The sequence below is a fragment of the Rana temporaria genome, chromosome 9, assembly GCF_905171775.1.
Source record: "Rana temporaria chromosome 9, aRanTem1.1, whole genome shotgun sequence".
Lineage (NCBI taxonomy): Eukaryota > Metazoa > Chordata > Amphibia > Anura > Ranidae > Rana > Rana temporaria.
Window position 1 is genome coordinate 63,732,055 of NC_053497.1, and position 19,960 is coordinate 63,752,014.

The 19,960-nt window shown below is 42.0% G+C and overlaps 1 protein-coding gene across 2 annotated transcripts in view; it reads left to right on the forward strand.

Moving 5' to 3' along the window:
• PLS3 (plastin 3) overlaps nt 1-19,960 on the forward strand; it is a 139,530-nt gene that overhangs the window by 83,827 nt on the left and 35,743 nt on the right. For both annotated transcript variants that reach the window (XM_040323670.1, XM_040323671.1), the window contains exons 5-9: nt 9,059-9,188; nt 10,663-10,795; nt 12,462-12,543; nt 14,226-14,391; nt 15,789-15,931. In XM_040323670.1, coding sequence (XP_040179604.1) covers nt 9,059-9,188; nt 10,663-10,795; nt 12,462-12,543; nt 14,226-14,391; nt 15,789-15,931 — 654 coding nt within the window. The remainder of the gene's footprint in view (nt 1-9,058; nt 9,189-10,662; nt 10,796-12,461; nt 12,544-14,225; nt 14,392-15,788; nt 15,932-19,960) is intronic.

Genomic DNA, 19,960 nt, shown 5'->3' on the forward strand with positions numbered 1-19,960 from the left:
TGTTGTAAAATTAAATTCTCATGCCTGCTTATTCCCCAGTGAATCAGCACTTGATGACCCATTATTAAATGAGCAGTCAGGTTCTGTATAAAGCTGCAAAATTGGGACAGGAAATGGTGGTCTCATGCGACGGTCTATGCAGTGTGATCAGGGTGTGCAGGGTCACAATACTGGGCAGGCATAGTTGCTAGTCCTTTGGCAGGGATACAGTGTGTTACAGTGGGATATAGATGGGTTTGTGCAAAAAATCTACAATAGTGCTAAAGGTGGAAACCTTGCAAAATTTTCCCTAAGGCCCACTCAGACTTTGCATTGCATTAAAGCACTTGCATTATTTAGGCGCATTGTGTTAAGGCAGCCCCTTAATTTTGCATATTCTTTCAGTGCACTCTAATACCCCAAAAAAAAGCGTTTGAGTGCTAAGGTGTAGTCTGGGGCGGCATTGAAAATAATTGACACTGAGGAACAGAGCACCACTGCGCACATTTTTTATTTTTTTTTTGCATTTGAGCAGGCAAAGCATTACATGTGCAGTGATGTCCCAACACTTGTGCTCCATTGAGAAAATCTATGGTGGAAGATGGGGATTTGTAGTATTTTTTTTTTATTCACAACTGCCTGTAAATGACCGTTGTGGTTGTGTGGGCAGAGCCACGCACAACCATGTCCATTAAAAATTTGACAGGATGCTGTGGGGTTAAGAACTCTGCAATCCTTTAAATAAAGGGGTATTGGAGCTGTGTATGTGGACGGCGGTTCATGTCACACTCTACATATGTTTGAAGAAGGGGGAGTTCGACTTTACGTGAGGTCATGACCGGGTAGGGCCATGCACCTCCATCCCTGTCATATTGAGAAAGAAAAGAAGCAAAAAAGCATCCGGGTAGGCAGCATAGTTGCAACAGAAGGGGGGAGGGTGGGACTTTAAAGATCATAGTAACAAAAATGGTGGGATAATAAAATTATTTAATACATAGATACATGTTGCAGTACATTGAATTACATAAACAAAGAATGGCACACTGGTAGGTGCCAGTTCCTAACACGGTAATGCCAGGCAGCAACATTCTTTAAACAATTTGTTGAAAAATGGTCAGAAAAGTGGAAGTGTATTTTTAAATTTGAGTTTCTAGTTCTGTATGGCAGGCCAGTTCACAGTTTTTGTCTGCCATTCCTGATCATGTTTTTTAGGAGTTCATGGTATGTGGTGCAAATATGCCCACAGAACTGAAAATGTCAAGGGTCATACTAGACTGCTGCTCTGTGGTGGGGGGACTTGGCTGCAGCTTTTTTTGTTTGTCATCTGTCAACAGCACTCTGTGGAGTGCTGTTGACTTAAATTAGGAGGAATTCTCATATTGGGCAGACATCAATGAACTTCCCTTGCTTGTACTTCTGGGCCATGTTCCAGCCTGTCGCCTAACAACTCGTCGGATGCAGACCGCCCACCTTGTCCAGATTCCTGGATTGGGGGTTAGGTTGATATGTCAGTCTACCTTTTTTTTATGTTCTCTCTCTCTGTCAAGTTATGTTGTCTGTTTATAAAGGACTGTGGGCATTCATGTGGCAGAATGGTTTGTCATAGTGAGTGAGTAACTTGTATAGCGCAACAAATGTTAAACGCCTCAAGGAGCTTTGCATCCAGTGTCGTCCTGGTCCTTCCAATGTTGAACATACCATTTGTTTGCCACAAGTATATTTGCCACTTACAGTTGTTCCCTTTTTTTTGGGGGCAAGTCTTGTGCTTCTGCTTTTTTTAAATTTTTATTTAAATCTTATCTTTTTAAAATCAATAGAAGGGTGACTTGGGTCTTCAAATGATATACTTTTTTAACATATTTGTAAATGTGTCTAAAGCTGGGATGGCAGCTTATATTCAAAACTAGTTCATCACCGCCACACAGCCAGAGTAAGTTGTCTCTGCCTTACTACTTCAAAAGAAAACTTAACGTTTTAGTAAAGTTATCCTTTAAAAGTAAATTTACAATTTTGCAGCACATATAACATTTAGAGCCTCTAATGTGTTAGGTTTGTTAGGCAAATTTAGTTCAGCTCAGGGCTAAGCTTGAGCTGTTAATTTGGGTCAGGGTTCAGGGACTCTTCATAGCAGCCTCTCTGGTGCATTCCCCTATTTTTTGGGACATTGGAGAATGTTCTAGGCATGGTGGAAGTTAGGTGGAGATGCTTGGAAAATGTGAGGGCCTCAGCCAATCACTAGTAAAGGGCTGGCAGGAGGGGGGCATAAATAGTCATGCCAGCAGGGGCAGCCGGGGGGTGAAAGGTGGAGATGGAGTACTGAGGAGACTGTTGTGGCCCTAGTCTGAGGGAGGGTGTGATCTTGGGCTGGGGCTTGGGTGCTGTAAGGATCCTGTCATAACAGGCGGAGAAAGCCCTTCCTGGAGGCACAGGAGCAAGGAGAGAGGACAGCAGGAGCAGGTCAGCACTACTGGAAGATCTCCCGAGAGTTGGCTGTGTGGACTGGTGTGTAAGTCTAGAGGACTGGAGAATTTGGCCTGGAGGGTTGGTGAGAGGGGCAGCTGCAGCCAGGTGGGCTGGCAGTGCCTGAAGAGTTGATGCTGGATATCCGCAGAAACAGGAGGAAGAGTACAAGCTGGACACTGGTCTCTTTTCGCTACACAACCAAGGGGCCTCTGGTTTCTGCCTGTAATGGGCATTTGCCTTTAATCTGACTGAGTGACTCTCAGATCTTCTGTGATCCAGCTGGGTTCTGCAAGCATGTGCTGGAGGAAGAAATGGAGCTATATATACACTCTATATAGGAAGAGTGTCCCTGAAGTTCTGCTAAAGTAAGTGGGCATCCCATAACCTCCACTCCTATCCACGTTCTTACCCTCAATAACAAATTCACAAACTGTTCTGACTCTAAAGTGCCTGCGGAAATTAATTGTGGCTGTGCAGGGTGGGGGATCCCAGTTCGTCTGTAGCACACCCCTTTAAGGGCCACAGATATGTGCATTAATGCATATTTTGTGCATTAACCAATTGCCTCCCGCATAACGTCGTAGGGCTATGAATGATCATAGCTGCTGTTCAGACACTTGATTGTCTTTACAGGCAGCGGGAGGGGATGTCCATCCTCCCACCACCCTCCGTTGCTTCTCCCGGTTCACCCCTGCCATTGGCGAACCGGAGAAGGAACCGGCCGGCTCTGGATGCTGACCATAAAGATTTCCTGCGGGCCAGATTGTCCCGAAGTCTCTGATCATTCGGAGGCCAGGCGCAATGTTATGACATCGCACTCGGCCTCCGCATTTGGAAAAAAATGCAGCCACCACAGCTGGGAAGCTAAGATCTTCCCCATCCCCCATTTTTTTATTTTAATTTTTATATATTTATATACTTATTGACCCCAGATCTCACTGTAAAGGGGACTTGTCAAGCACTATTCCTTTTACAAGGGATGTTTGCATTCTTTGTAATAGAAATAAAAGTGTTTAAAAAAAAAAATTAATACCCCTGTCTCCTCCGAAGCAGATGCATACGTAGGTCGCACTCATGCATGTAAACTGTGTTTAAACTACACATGTGAAGTATTGCTGCGAACATTGGAGCAAGAGCAATAATTCTAGCACTAGACCTCCTCTGTAACTCAAAACATGTAATCTGTAAAATTTAAAGCGTCGCCTATGGGGATTTTTAAGTACCGAAGTTTGGCGCCATTCCACGAGCATGTGCAATTTTAAAGTGTGACATGTTGGGGATCTATTTACTCATATTTATACAAAATTATTGGGATAACCTTACTGTGTTTTTTTTTTTATTTTTTTTTTATTTTTAAATGCATGAAACGGGCTGCGCAAATACCTAGCGAGAGAAAGTTACAACAACCGCCATCTTTTTCTCTAGGGTCTCTGTAAAAAAAAAATCAATGTTTAGGGGTTCAATGTAATTTTCTAGCAAAAAAGGATTTTAACGTGTAGGAGAGAAATGTTATCATTTGCCTGGGTAGCAAGTGGTTAAAGTGGTCTAAAGGCTAAAGGTTCTTCACCTTCATGCATTCTGTGCATTAAGGTAAACAACCTTTTAGGTACAGACTCTGAGAGAACTCTGTTACATACCATATTGATCTTGGGATTCTAACTGTAGTGAATTTCAAAGACCTTTCATTACAATGTTGAGTGAAGGATCTGCATTTAGCACAATTGCAGTATTTTTCTGGATAACATTCAGAGCTCACTGATTAGTTTCAGTTGTTGCCTGGGATTACTTTTAGGTACAGGAGTGCTCACACCCACTTTCTCCTAACACTTTATACTTAAAAGTAAAAATTGTTTTTTAAAATAAACAGACTAAAGTACTGTACATTTTATAAGTTGCAGGAGGGTGTGTATGTGAAAAACTTGTGAAAAGGTAGAAAAGGCTTTGAACACAGACCGATACATCAGCTGCTTAACCGAATTGTCTGCCATGGGGCTTTGGAGTTATAAAGATTAGTGTCATCTGGTCAGCAGAAGGCTACTGAACAGATGCTGGTATCTTTCAGTATATGGTTATCAGAACTAAGCTCCACTTCTGTTCAGCTTGATCACCCCGTGTTCTGTTGTAACAAAAATGATATATGTCACGTTTATTAGACAGTTGTCACCAGAACAGGTGCCACTATTGGAAGTTTTTTTTTTTCCCCCTTTTTTTTTTTTTTTTTAATTCTCAAAGCTTTTTGTTCCAGCAACAATGTTTAAAAAAACAAATGAAGGTTCTTTTTCCTCAGTAAGGACAGACACCGCAATAAAAACATCACAGGGGTTGTATTGGTCACCTTTCCTATAGTTTTAGATATACTTTAAAGTTGCACGTGCATAAGTAGTTATATTTTGAAATGGCGAAATTACCCTTAAAAGTAAGCTTTAGTGTGGGAGAATAGGGAGTTTACTATTGCTGATCTGTCCTTGTGAATAGGTGTTAAAGGGTGAGAAGCTGGTGGTTTCTAGAAGGTTAACATTGGTGGACTCCATATTTTTTCTTTTGATCAAAAGCCTTTTGTATATGTATCTTTAAACCAGTTAAGGCCATATGGGAGGTCTAATGTGCGGTCTTTGGCCATTGCCAAAGGACTGCACAAAATATTTAGTCAATGTGATGTTACAGGAAGTGGTGTGATAAAGGGTGGGTGTGATTCTGCGCAAAAAAAAAAAATACCAGCAGGGGGAAAAAATATATAATATGGTAAATCAAGCGAACTGCTGCCTCTACAGTTTTTACTATCACCTAGGTGGAGTAAATTAATGTTTATGTTTACTTATAATTTGTCATAATTTTGCACATTATTTTCTGGTGTTGCATTCACACCCACATTACATCACCACCACATTGAGAGTCAATTATAATCCTTTGAACAGCACCACACCTACTTTATTTTTCTCCTTCAGGAAGTGGTGTGGGACTTTAGGAGCCACAATGCCTATGTCAAAGGACCACTTGTGACCCATGGACCTTAGGTTGGGTGCTAAGGCTTTAAACCCTTGGTCTATTAACCTTTAACGCTAGAAATGGTAGCATTAGTTGGTTATTACACCGTATTAGGCCACAAGATACAAAGTGCTCTGAGAGGTTTGCCTACACCAGTAATGGTTGGTAAAACATGAGTATTTGCTCTCTCTAACAAAAAGAGGAAAGGTCTGGTGTCCCCAGTAACACACTTCCATCCCTATAACGTATAGTCAAACAAAGCATTCCCCCCTGGGACTTTAAATGAAGTGGGTACCGTTACCACCATTATGAATAACAATAGTTATTACAGTATAATTTATTCAAGTAAAATTGTTTACATGCATAGATGACACCAACAGTTGCCAATAAAAAGATACTACATTTATGTACCAATATTTTTTGTTTATGTATCGGTCAGAGTACACGGGCATCATACTACCTGACGAGTTTCGCAAGATCCAGCTCGCTCTTCAGGGGTGTGTAACACTGTACCTAGGATGAAAAAATATACATATATGTTTGGCAATATGGCACAGTATTGGTTGTAAAGGTGCAGGGTAGGAGGGGTTGTGGGTTCCCATACTCACCACTGAGCTTGACCATGGCTACAGGTGTGCAGCCCCAAGACGACGGCAGCACGTGCCTCACCCGGGAGCTGAGGGGGCAGAGTCAGAAAGGGACCCCACCAGGGGCCAAACGGAGAGCAGGCATGGCATAGGTATAGTGATGTATCCATAGAGACCTCGTTAGTCCATAAACAGTATAGGCTGTGAACATAAGTATGCTTTGTCAGGCATCTAAAGTCGTAGAGTAAATAAGCATAAGATGTTTGAATGAAAGGCCTGGGCCAAAGATGGTAGGGACATGGAGATGGTTAGAAACGTGGGATAACAGAGGGATGACAGGATAGGAAAAAGAGGTGAACTCTGACTGTGATGTATCCCTAGAAACCTTGTTTGTCCATAAAGAGTATAAGCTATAAATATGTTTATCAGGTATCTGCAATAGTAAAGTATTAGCATGAAGATGTATACGTCTCAATAAAGGGCCTGGGTCAAAGATGGTAGGGACCTGGAAATTATGGAAAACATAGGACAGCAAAGCGATACTAGCAAGTGACAAGGTAAGAGGGGAAAAAAGGGGTGAACTTGGTTGTGTGGAGGAATGTGTGATATGAAAAACCAAAACCAAAAGACACAAAACAAAAAATATAAAAATAAATGAGTAATATGTTCTCAAGAAATGAGCTGTGTGCAAGGAATGCAGGTGTGCCTAAATATAGTAAGTTGGATATAGTAGGTACCAGAGTATGGTGAATATCCCAAGTATAAAAGGAATGAGACACCGCAGGCAATCTCCACAGCTGTGTGTGTCCTCGGTGAAGAGTGAAATGAAATCCAAGTCATGCCTGACCTCCAATTTAACCCCCGAAGAGCCCAGAAGGCTCCACCCCCTACACCATGTGTGGATAGCTGACATGTGAGCGCAGGAGGCGCCCACTCATAGGGAGGCATGCATGTGTGAATGCACCTCCATGCCATCAGATGGTAAAGTGCGTCCAGCTGCGCTGACGTCTACGGAATCGCAGACGTCACGCTTCGCCTGAACATGGTGCCAATGTGTAGGTGTTCCCATCCGCCCAAAAGCAGATGGGGACAGCAGGAGACACGGAAAAGCCTCCCTTCTTGGGGCCGCACACCTGTAGCCATGGTCCAGCTCAGTGGTGATTATGGGAACCCACAACCCCTCCTACCCTGTGCCTTTACAACGAATACTGTGCCATATTGCCAAACGTATATGTATATTTTTTCATCCTAGGTACAGTGTTGCTCACCTCTGAAGAGCGAGCTGGATCTTGCGAAACTAGTCGGGTAGTATGATGCCCGTGTACTCTGACCGATACTACATTTATGTACCAATATTTTTTTTATGTATCTTTTTATTGCCAACTGTTGGTGTTATCTATGCATGTAAACAATTTTACGTGAATAAATTGTATACTACAATAACTATTGGTGTTCTTACTGGCGGTAACGGTACCCACTTCATTTAAAGTCCCGAGCGAATCCTTTGTTTGACTATTTGCTGTCTCTAATGGCAGAGTATTTGCCTGTGACCCTCATGGAATGTTCTCTGAACTGTACAGTGTTTTTGTTTCCCTTGTTAAGCCTGGAGTAAAAACAAAGGTAAGCCATGCTGGTGTTCTGAGAGGCCCATACATTGCCCTTGGCCTAAACTGTGCAAAATCTGTGTAATGATTTTATACCAACTTGGCTTTAAGCCAGTCTCGGCAGATTACAAATGGGCACCTTTCAAATCCCAGCAGCTTGGTACGAGACTGCTTTACCCTAAAATTACACTTTTTGTGTTTTGACATTTTTCACCGTCTAATGAAAGTGTACTTAAAGTTTTCAGTCTCGCTTAACACATACTGTTATGACTTGGCAAATTTTACCAGCCTCTACATAGTGTAATCAGTTAGTTTCAGTGTTGCCCATTTTTATTTTTCCCAGTATTGGATAGTGTAGGTAATGGTAAGAACCTCCTCCCTTTTTATTAATGTTTTTATTTTGTCCCATTGAAGAGATTCCCCTCATTTCTGTCCAAAAGGCACAACCAGAAGTGAGTGGAAATCATTCCAAGAGGAGAACATTTCCTCTTGGCCCTGGTTCACACTGAATGTGGCTTTGAAATCCATGCTACTTCAGTGTGACTTCGAAGTACCCAGTCGGTGCACTTTCATGTGTGGCTTGCTGACATCTGTGCGACTTCATGCACAGATGTCTATGCGAGTCAAACATTAAAATGCCAAAAAAAATGCAGAAACCTTTTTAAAAATCGGTGTAAGTTGGTCGCACTGTTTTAAACAGTTACATAAGCACAAATGGGGTGTGATTGTCATGTGACTTTAAACTGTCAAATTGCATGATAACTGGCACTGGTATGAAAGGGGCCTTAGACCATTACCACTGTAACAGGCCTCCCCATATATAGATATCCTTTCAGCTATTTTGGTGACAACTGTAAAACTTGTCAGTGGTCACCAGGACAAAGAAAGTCATTCTTCCAGCAGGAACATACAGCAAAAAAAAAAAACTTTACAGGGGGCCCATTCCTTCCCTACTATATCCAAAATGAAAATGGGTTTCTACTAGTATATGCCAATTGCAGTAACCTATAGCAACCAGTCCAATTTCTCCTCCTTTTATTTTTATACAATATTAACAATGCAGCATGATTTTGATGGTTTGCTATGGGATCGCAAATATCCCTTGTAGGTTAAAAAAAATTATGAAATGGGTAGAAAATTGTTTCCAAGGGGTTACATTATCAAGGAAATATGTTAGAAATTTTAACAATGACACTAAATGTAAATGCTTCCTTACATTTTAAATGAGCCAAGGCTCATTGAAAGTTTTTTATTTTTCAATGTGCTAAAACCAAAGCAGGTTATGGTCCAGTAGAGATTTCCTTGTTTGGCACAAATGCAGATTTTAAATGAAATTAACAGTCGTGGCCCGTTCAGATGGAAATTAAATGCCAGATAGTACACATGTCTTTTCCAATTTAAACTTGGGTTTAGATAATAATTTTTCTGTTTTCTTTGCAGGTTGTACAAGAACTCAAGAGCAGCGACATTGCCAAAACATTCCGGAAAGCAATCAACCGCAAAGAAGGAATTTGTGCAATTGGAGGCACCTCAGAGTTGTCTAGTGAGGGGACGCAACATTCATATTCTGGTAAGATGGCACAGCAGAAAAGCCTGATGGCCAGCTGGAAGGTTTTCATATGTACTTTGCAGTTTCATTTGCCACTGCTTCAAAAGACTTAAAGTACTACTAAACTTTATTTTTCTTTTTTTTCCAGACCGAGTGGGGAGGGAATAGAACCCCTACCAGTCTTTTTTTTTTTTTTTTTTTTTTTTTTTTTTTATTGCGGTCTGTGTACCTGTTGGGGAGATTCACCCTCTTTGTCCTGTTTACCATTATCCTTGAAAGAGAAAGTAAAAGAAAATCCCATTTATTGGGTTGTCTCCAGATTCGTAATAGAGGGTAAATCTTCCAATGGGGACACTACTTCTAACCTGGGGATACCCAAGGGATTTCCCTTATTTGCAGGGATTTCCTGTTGCTTCCTAAACAGACAGGGGTTATAACCCTCTTTCTTTATCCAAAACTAGTTTTGCCTATAGTTCTACTTTAAACCCCAAATAGGCTATGTATTTTAATTTCTCTTTGAAATTCCCCCAAATACTTTCCGCATAGTGGAAACGTGCTGCCTCTTCTCCCACTCCAGTGCTCTATGCTGGTACAGAGCAGTAGCAACCACACAAGTCCTCCCATGTGTCCTACTAGTATAACTGGAGAGGGTCAGCCATTTGCCATGCATACTTGACTTGGCAAGTGACTGGTTACAATACGGACTACCCAGAAGTTTGTAACTTTCAGCCCATTATGCAGCTGTTTTAAGAGGAACAAGCATCACCAGTTTCCGAAAGAAGCCGAACGTCTAGTCGGCTCTATACGGAGCCTGCGCACCGACGTTCGGCTTTTTTCGGAAACTGGTGACGCGCCTTTTGCGCCGGGGGTGAAGCTTTTGTCATACGTTAATCACTTAGTCTCTGAATAGGAACGCCCACTCCCGCGCGATTCACTACCTGGAAGCCGGGGGGAAAATACCTATACTACGGTATGTAAACCGAAAAAAAATATATAAATAAATACTGTACATGGCGGCAGTATACTGGATTGAATGGTATATACTTTTTTTTTTAGAGTGAACCTCAGCTTTAAGCAGAAAATGGGTCACAGGAGTACAAAACAAATTGCACTCCTGTGAACCAGAGGCGAAGTACAGCCAAATGAGCTTTGGCTATACTTCTTCTTTTTTTTTTTTTTGCTTTTGACAATAAAACCTGGAAGCTGATTGGTTTCTATGCAGAGCTGCACCAGATTTGAGTATGTTGTGATGCAATGGCAGCTCTGCCCCTGTGCTTTGTCAGCATATTGTCTTGAAGCACATGAATCAAATTATTACTTGGTAAAGTCATTAATAAATGTGGTTGGCTCTCGGCTTACAGGGGAAGTAGTAATTGTTTACATTTATGGTTTCTGTGATATTACATGTTAAAACAATATACTTGGTTTTAATTAGACTGAAAATGTTGTTTTGGGTGTTGTCTGTCGTTCATACAAGTTTTGTGGTCTATTGTAGAGGAGGAAAAATATGCCTTTGTCAACTGGATAAATAAAGCCTTAGAAAATGACCCAGACTGCAAACATGTCCTTCCCATGAATCCAAACACCAATGACCTATTCCGGGCACTTGCAGATGGCATTGTGCTTTGGTAAGTATTCCTGAAGAACCTGAGTATACGTGAAGCAGCATGCCCTTGTAGAGAATTCTCTTTATCCATGTTCTAATATAATGTTCTAATATATACTATAGAAGTGCTTTTGTGCTAAATTTACTGAAACATAGGTCTCAGAAGTGAGTGTACTTTAAATGTGAATTGGTAATATATTTATTGTTGCTGTAATTGTGGCAGATTTTATCATTTAGCCCTTATAGTATAGGCATCATGCTTTCAGCATGAAAGTAATTCTTACCCCCTGTAAGAATCAAAATTGTATCCCCCCTCTTAAACTTTCTATGCCTCTGCTGCTGGATCCTGATGTTGGGAGGAGTTTGGCAGAGCTAGCATTTAATTTCCGAGAGCTGTGCTAACTGGTGCATCTTTTGTAGGGAAATACATTTTCCATCATTCCACTTATCACAGCAGAGCGACAGTGGGCAGGGCATTAGGTGTGCCCAACAAGAGCAAGGTGGACAGGGCCTAAGCATGTTCTATGCAGTTATTGGCAAACTAGGGCTTGTTGAGGCTAATGGTTGATGTTCCATACCCCCTGTGACCTCTTGGTGCCCTGCTGTAAGCTTATCAGGGTTAGCACAAAGAAAAGGGGCAACAACATAAGACAGACTTTTTTTATAAGCTCTAAGCTACTGCGATCCAAAGTGTTACTGACCATGACCATAGTTCTACTGTAATTTATGTATTTACCAATTTAAAGCAGTGGAGTACATATGGAATGGGCAGCTTGCACATCTGGAAAGGCACCATCAATACGAAAAATGTCCAGGTTTTAGGGCAGCATATACTCAGACAACATTCCTCTCTCAAAGCTCTCAGCAACTGGTATCCTCAGTTCCCAGACCTTTAGGCTGGGTTCACACTATTGTGAATTGAATGCAGGTTTCCCTGCATCCAATCCACATGTTAGGAGATTGTGACTGACTCTCAATGGTGTCTATTCACATCTCCTGAAGCAGCTTCGTTGTGAATTGCAGAGGAGTCTGTGCTTCTGGTCTGTTTCAGGTCCGAATTCAGCCAAAAAAGTGCTCCAAAATCGTACCTGAAATGGTGAACAGGGAAGCACCGTACTCCTGCTGTGGGCCGCAATGTACTGCGGTGTGAACCCAGCCTTACAGAGTGTTTAAAAAGATGGGATACTTGACCCTGTTCCAACATTGTTTAGCAATTTTAGATGCCGCTTTTCAGATTTAATTTGCCCATCTTTTACTTTTGAGACACTCGCCTGTTGCAAATGAACCTAATTTGTTGCAATATATTCTTCTAGCTCTTATTAGTGCTGTTTACTTTGCCAGCTTTTTGTTGCCCTGTCAACTTTTTTGAGATGTGTTGCTGACATCAAATCAATGTTCCCAGTTTAAACATTTGCTATGTATTTTATTTTCTATTGTAAATAAAGTATGGGTTTATAAGATTTGCAAATTATTACACTCTGTGTGTCGCTTTTACACAGCATCCCAACTGTTTTTGGAATTGGCCTTGTACATTATGCTTTACTCAATGCATATTTGAGATCAGAATAAGTGTATGTAAATATTTGAATCCTAGCCTGGCCACAGTTGTACTTGCAACCTAAAACCTAGCTGCTTTTTAAACTGAATTTTTAAAGCATCATCTGAATAATACTTTTTCTTGTTTCCAGTAAAATGATTAACTTGTCTGTCCCTGACACTATTGATGAAAGAGCAATTAACAAGAAGAAACTAACTGCTTTCACCATCCAGGTGAGTCAATAAGTAGGATTGGCTTTTACTGCAGTAGTCTCAGAATTTAACTGAACACCAAATTGATATTGCAGAGAAACAAAGCATAACTAGATATTCTAAAATGGGGAAATAAGGGTAAAGGACACCTAGTTTGTGAAATGGGGAGAGGAAACCTATTGCATTTTGGCCCATTCTTATACCGACGGAGGTAGTTCTTTGCCTCCTAGAGCAGGGTTTGACAAATTTGCTTGGAATCTAGGAGCCAGCTAAAAAAGTAAGGAGCCAGAAAACGGACCCCGTCCCGACCGAGCTTGCGCGCAGAAGCGAACACATACGTGAGCAGTGCCCGCATATGTAAACGGTGTTCAAACCACACATATGAGGTATTGCCGCGATTGGTAGAGCGAGAGAAAACATTCTAGCCCTAGACCTCCTCTAACTCAAAACATGCAACCTGTAGATTTTTTTTAAACGTCGCCTATGAAGATTTTAAAGGGGAAAAGTTTGTCGGCATTCCACGAGCGGACGCAATTTTGAAGCGTGACATGTTGGGTATGAATTTACTCGGCGTAACATTATCTTTCATAATATAAAAAAAAAAAATGGGGATAACTTTACTGTTGTCTTTATTTTTTAATTAAAGTGCAATTTTTTCCCAAAAAAGTGCGCTTGTAAGACCGCTGCGCAAATACGGCGTGACAAAGTATTGCAACGATCGCCATTTTATTCTCTATGGTGTTAGGATAAAAAATATATATAATGTTTGGGGGTTCCAATTAGAGGGAAGAAGATGGCAGTGAAAAATAGTGAAAAATTAGATTAGAATTGCTGTTTAACTGGTAATGCTTAACTTGTAATACCAACGGCCACCACCAGATGGCGCCAGCTCACATATCTGGTGGTAATTACCTGTAATACCAACGGCTCACCACCAGATGGCGCCAGCTCACAAAAAAATGAAAAATAAATTATTAGTTTTTTGCCCACCTTCCAAGCCAAGTCGCCAGGACGCTATTTCTAGTCGCCCTGGCGACCGGGATATGTCGAGCCCTGTCCTAGAGGAAGTATATAAGCTTCTCCGAGAACTAAAGTCCATGGCCACTTAAAATGTGTTTTCTCCAAATTAAGGGTAAATTCCCTGTCGTACAGTAGTCGCTAGAGCACAAATCCCTATTGGAAGGGTGCCTTAATTTGTATTATCCTCACCTTCTGGCCAGCTGACGATGATGGACACCAGGACAAATTGAGGGGTGAAGCTCCTCTGTGGGGAAACGGATATCAATAAAATTCCAACAGAACGTCTAACCCTTCCTCACACTATCCAAAGCTATAAAACGGTGTTCTGAGTATACATACAGGGGTATACAGTACATCTAAAGAGGGTAAGATTAAGGGGAACTTTGGGTTAGGTGTTGGGGTAAATTTAAGTGTTAAGCTTCAGGGTTAGGTTGTTTTTGTTTGCACCAGTTGTCCCAAGCTGTAAAAGGTTTTTCTGCTACAGTGTGACTACAAGGACATGAAGCATCTATTCTACCTTGTCTATACAGTTGGACTATGTGTTTATGACATTGCTGCTTTTCGTTTTTGCTTCTAAAATAAATTGCACTGAAAATGGTTTAATCATGTGATACTGTGCTTTCCTTCAATTTGTTTAAACATAGACAGCATTTCCCACCACACATAACCTGTTCTCTCTGCAGGAAAATTTGAACTTGGCATTGAACTCTGCTTCTGCCATTGGATGTCATGTGGTTAACATTGGAGCAGAAGACTTGAAGGCTGGAAAGCCTCACCTGGTCCTGGGGCTCCTGTGGCAGATTATTAAAATTGGTTTGTTTGCGGACATTGAGCTCAGCAGAAATGAAGGTAAATTGCTAATCATGGTTTAGGCTACAAATGACTACTTGTTCTTGGGAAATGGCAATATACTTAAAATGTTTCTAAAGTCAAAAGGATTTTTATTTGCTCCTGCTGCTGTCAATCAAATTAAATGATGCACACAGCCTGGTTTGGGAGCAAGCCCGCACATGTCACTATAGGGCAGGGGTGTCCAAACTTTTTTCAAAGAGGGCCAGATTGGATGAAGTGAACCTGCGTGAGGGCCAACCATTTTGCCTGACATTCTTTGAACCATTAAAAATTCGGTCCAAGTGTGTTTGTCAGAGCACTGCTCAACAAGAATTCTCTCGCTTCTCGTCAGTGCAGCCTCCCCATTGCTATCAGTGCAGCCTGATCCATTCCCATCTGCAGTCTCGGAGGGGACAGGGGGGTGGTGGGACGAGCGCAAGCAGATTACATACAGGAGAATCTCCTGTTTAATCGGCGGCCTCTTTAATACAAAGTCCTATGATAGACAGAACGTCATCCAATGGCAACCCAGGAGATGGGACTTTCTAGTATAGATGCCACTGAGTAAACGGGAGATTCTCCTGTATGTAATCTGACGGCGCTCGTTCTGCCCCCTCCCTGTCCCCTCTGAGGTAGCGCCGATGAATTCAGTATATATCTTTAGTGGCCCTGGGGCCGCACAAGATGAGTATATCCAAATTACCAGGGGGGCCACATTAAACCGGAACAAGGGCAGCAATAGGCCCGCGGGCCGGACTTTGGACGTGCCTGCTATAGGAAGTGGCTTCCTATGTGGCGCTTGAGAAGAGAAGCCAAGAGCACTGGCGGAACTCAGAAGAGGAGTTTTCTGGGCCGCTCTATTCAAAACCTTTGCACAGAGCAGGCAAGTATCGGTTAAAAAATTGTTTACAACCGATATAAACTAGCCATGGAGAACTTGTTTGCTCAGCCAGCAGAGCGAGCCAGTGGGCTGCATGAAAAAACAAATTGATTCCTCCTTCCACACAAGCTGGGACATTGTATTCTGACAGCGGGACTCTCCGCTGTCAAAATATGCTGATTCAGAAATTTTCCAACATTCTGAACATGGACTGCTGACATGGATCCAAATTCGGCTAGTCCCTACTGAACTTGGCGAATTTTAATCCATCTATGGCCAAGAATAATTTTATTATTATTTCTATTATGATTTTTTTATAGTATCGATATTTAAATGGCATCTATACCTTGCTGCCGTTGGATAATTCCCTTTTTTAAGGCAAATAACTAAGCATTCTGTATAACTTTAGGACTTCCAATTTTGTCTAGTAGAGATGGTATAAAAACTTGCCGGGTAGAAATTGTGTTTTAAAAAAAAAAAAAAAAAATCTTTTAATAGGTTTACCATGCAGCTGATTCTGTTTTGTGCATTTTAGCGTTGGCTGCCTTGCTTCGTGATGGAGAGACCTTGGAGGATCTGATGAAATTGTCCCCTGAAGAGCTGCTGCTGAGATGGGCCAACTTCCATCTGGAGAACGCTGGCTGGCAGAAGATCAATAACTTTAGCTCAGACATTAAGGTACTTGTGTGGTACAAAGCCGACTATTGCACACCAGCACAACAAGAGGGGTTAAGTCTTCTTAATAATGCATGTTGTGTCTCTTTGTCTCCTTTTGGGAAGGACAGACTTTACATTAAATGCATTGTGCAGACAAATGAGGCATCAATTTTATTTGAGTGATACTGTGTGCAGTTTACAAGCTTCATGTATTTTTCATATCCTTGTCTCGAGGGTTTAAAACCTACATGCGTTCTTTACAAAACTATCATATGACGTAAAAGCCTGACCGTTTTACATATGGCAAGTTAAAATTACAACTCTGAAATAAAAATTTGTATGAATCTTGCCCTGCAATTTCTAAAACTACTAAAAATAGAACTGTATACCGTTATTGCAGAGGGACAGTGTCTCCCTTCCCAGTTAAAGGCAAGTAAATTCCCATGCATCATTTTTACCTATAGAGAAGCCTTAAAGCGGATGTCCGCTGAAAAAAAAATATTAAAAGCCAGCAGCTACAAATACTGCAGCTGCTGACTTTTAATATTAGGACACTTACCTGTCCTGAAGTCCAGTGCCGTCCGCAGCAGAGGACGAGCGATCGCTTGTCACTCTGCTGCCATCCTCGGTGAGGGAACCATGAAGTGAAGCGCTCCGGCTTCACTGCCCGGTTCTCTATGGTGCATACGCGAGTCGCGCTACGCCTGCCGATTGGCTCCTGCTGTGTACTGGGAGCCGAGTGTTCCCAGAACACAACAGGGGGGGGGGGGGACGGGAGGTGATGTCATTCCAGCAGTCTGCCCGAGACTGTGTGGCCGGAAGTGGGTGCAAATACCTGTATTTAGACAGGTATCTGCACCCCCCTGAAAGGTGTCAAATGTGACACTGGAGGGGGGGGGGAGGGTTCCGATCAGCGGGAGTTCCACTTTAGGGTGGAGCTCCACTTTAAATTAGGCTTATCTATAGGAACTGTAAATATCTCCTGAACATGCAATCTGGGCCGTTCTTTCAGAGTCCTGTGTCGTAAACGGCGGCTCTTGGGCGTATGCACAGCAGTGATTTCATCGCAGCTCCGGCCACGCACACAGCTGCAGTCTGTGAACCCAGTGGGAAGAATGGGGAAGATGGCAGCCCTGTCAGTGGTGACAGCGCGCAGCTAGAAGGGCTTTGGTTTGTGCATACTAGCACAATATGACTTTTACTTTGCAGGTTGGCAAAAAAAAAACATACAGCAGTTTACTACCGCTCTAAAGGTGGGGGCTGGAATCTTTATCACACCATTGGATATCCATTTCCACACCTGGCTAGTGAGATTTCCTGTTTTTGGTAATATGATGAATGTCTTGTGCCTCTGCTGCAAACTGGCAGAGTGCATATGTAAGGTAGAAGTGGAATTCCTTCCTCCTAGATGGATTTTATGGACTTTAGGTCTAAAGAACCACCATTTAAAACCCAATGAGGATGATGGTGCCCCAAGGCAGGGAGGGCATAGAGAGTAGTAAAAACAATGTTACCGTTTCTGATCTTTGCTAATGTTGCTAAAATTGGAGAGACTTTCCATCACTCTCTGTCCTGACCCCAACTCCCCCATCTATTAATGACTAATGCTTGTTTGGGCTAGATGGGTACAATGCAGAAGAATAATTTGTTTCTCAGTCCTGTGGCAGATGCTGCTCTTCTGGCTCCTGCTCCAGTCCCTAGAATGTGACCCTCAAAGTGGTTGTAAAGGCAGAACCATTTTGCCTTCATATATTCTTTGCAAAAACCTTCTGTTATGAGCTCCTCCCTGAATAGTTAAATTGACTCGATCTTGATCCAGAGCTGTGCTCGAGAGCAGCGTCTCTGCTCTTTCCCTCCTTGCAGGACATGTAGGCAGTGGTGGGAGCCATTGGCTCCTTCTGCTCTGTCAAATCCTGTTGGGAGGGGGCAGGGCCGACGGGGGGGGTTTGTGTGTGGGGGTGTGTGTGTATCGATGGACAAGCCCGCACAAGTGCCCCCATAACTAGCAGCTTGCTTCGACGGCACTCGGAAGGGAGGATGAGCCAGGAGTGCTGGCGGGAGACATCAGAAAAAGAGGTTCGGGGCTGCTCTGTGCAAAAAATTGCACAGGGTTAGGCTAGTATTAACATCTTTAAAACAATAAAAAAAATCTGACTCGATTTACTTTAAGGACCTTCTCGTACAATGCAGGACCAGCAGTGGCCACAGGTCCTGCATGATACATGACATGACTAGAGAAGAGAATGAAACCAGTCATCAATACTGGAACTAACTAGATGGAAGCCTGTCAGACTGAATAATACAATACTTTCCCTCTAGTACATGTCCCATAGGCTAAGCAAGATTTAGATCCTTGATCTACCGCAGGGGTAGGCAACCTGGTGCCCTCCAGCTGTTGCAGAACTACAAGTCCCATCATGCCCCTAGGAGTAATAGTAACTGCCAGCCTTGCAATGCCTCATTTGAATTGTAGTTCCACAACAGCTGGAGGGCCCCAGGTTGCCTACCCCTTATCTACCAGAAGGGGTGAGGGGATGTTATAGCTGACTGGAGTTGGGCTTTAACCATATAAAAGTGTTACTTTTTCTTTGGTTGTTGATGGCCATTGTTTTTAATAGTTAAAGTTGATATCTTGAATGGGTTATCTGTTGGGTTCAATATCCACTCCCCCCCCCCCCCCCAAATAATTCAAGTCAGCACTTTGGCAATATTAACACCAGTATGTGAGTACCCTGATGTGGTATTAACCAACCCATTTGCCCTTCAGCGTTATGCATGTCCTGCTGAAGGAGGTGGTGTTGATGGGTCTCCTATGTCAAAATCTCTAGCCTAGTGTGGGCAGCTGTAATGAATTACTGAAGAATAGACTCCTTAGACTTTATTTAGGTCCCATTCTCACCTGTTGTGCATTAGGGCAGCCTATGTATGCGAATTGGCTGCCTAATTCAGTAAAACTCACCAAAAAATGTTCAAAGTGCCATTTTTGGCTGCCCATTGTACAGTAACCCATGTCAATTTGCAAAGTGCATAGGGGAGCCATTCAGAATGTTGTTGCATCGCACAAACGTATATAACGTGTCGCCACAATGCAATAGTGTGAAAGGGCACCTAAGGGTGGCCATACATTATACAGCTTTCTTGTACAATTTTCCTTTTTAGATTTGCCAAAACCATATATGAGGTCTAACCTAAACACTTTCAATTGTGTGCAATTGGGCAGGCCCTTGTAGTACATGGTTAAATCTAAAGTAAAATTAATAAGAAAATATACTGTATTTATTGGCATAAAACACTCACTTTTTTACCCTGAAAATAGAGGGTAAACTGTGCCTGTGTTTTATACACAGGGGGCTGTGGAAAGTTTTTTTTTTTTCCCTGAAACTTCCCTCTTAAAGTTAGGGTGCATGTTATACACCGATAAATACGATATATAATGTATGGCCAGGTTTACACTGGCAGCTATGTTAATATATGACAACATTAACATCAATGACCAAGTTCAAAGCTTCATAAATACTACTTGGTTTAGTGCATCACAATTTAACATAATTACCGTATTTATCGGCGTATAACACGCACCCTAACTTTAAGAGGGAAGTTTCAGGAAAATAAGGTTCCATAGCCCCTGCGTATAACACGCAGGAACAGTTTACCTTCTATTTTCAGGGTAAAAAAGAGTTATACGCCAATAAATACAGTATGTATTGGCTTGAATTAAATGTTACAGATTTTACAATATTTGGTAAATAAAATTAACATACCCATGCACTTCCTAACAAAAAATCTTTATGTGCCATTAGCATTATGCTGTATAACATATATATCCATCATGTGTTATTGTATAGTCCTACTCAACATGAGAGCATACATTTCCACAGTGACTGGCGCACAGTCCGTTTCATTTGACTAATTGAATCTGTCTTTCCCCTCTAATGCATCAAATGGATTCTTGCCGCTGTCTCTTCTGCTCTTCCTCATCCTCCTTCTCTCTGCAGCTAACTGACTTTGGTAACTCTGTTAAGGTATATAATGAACACATGGCTTTTAACT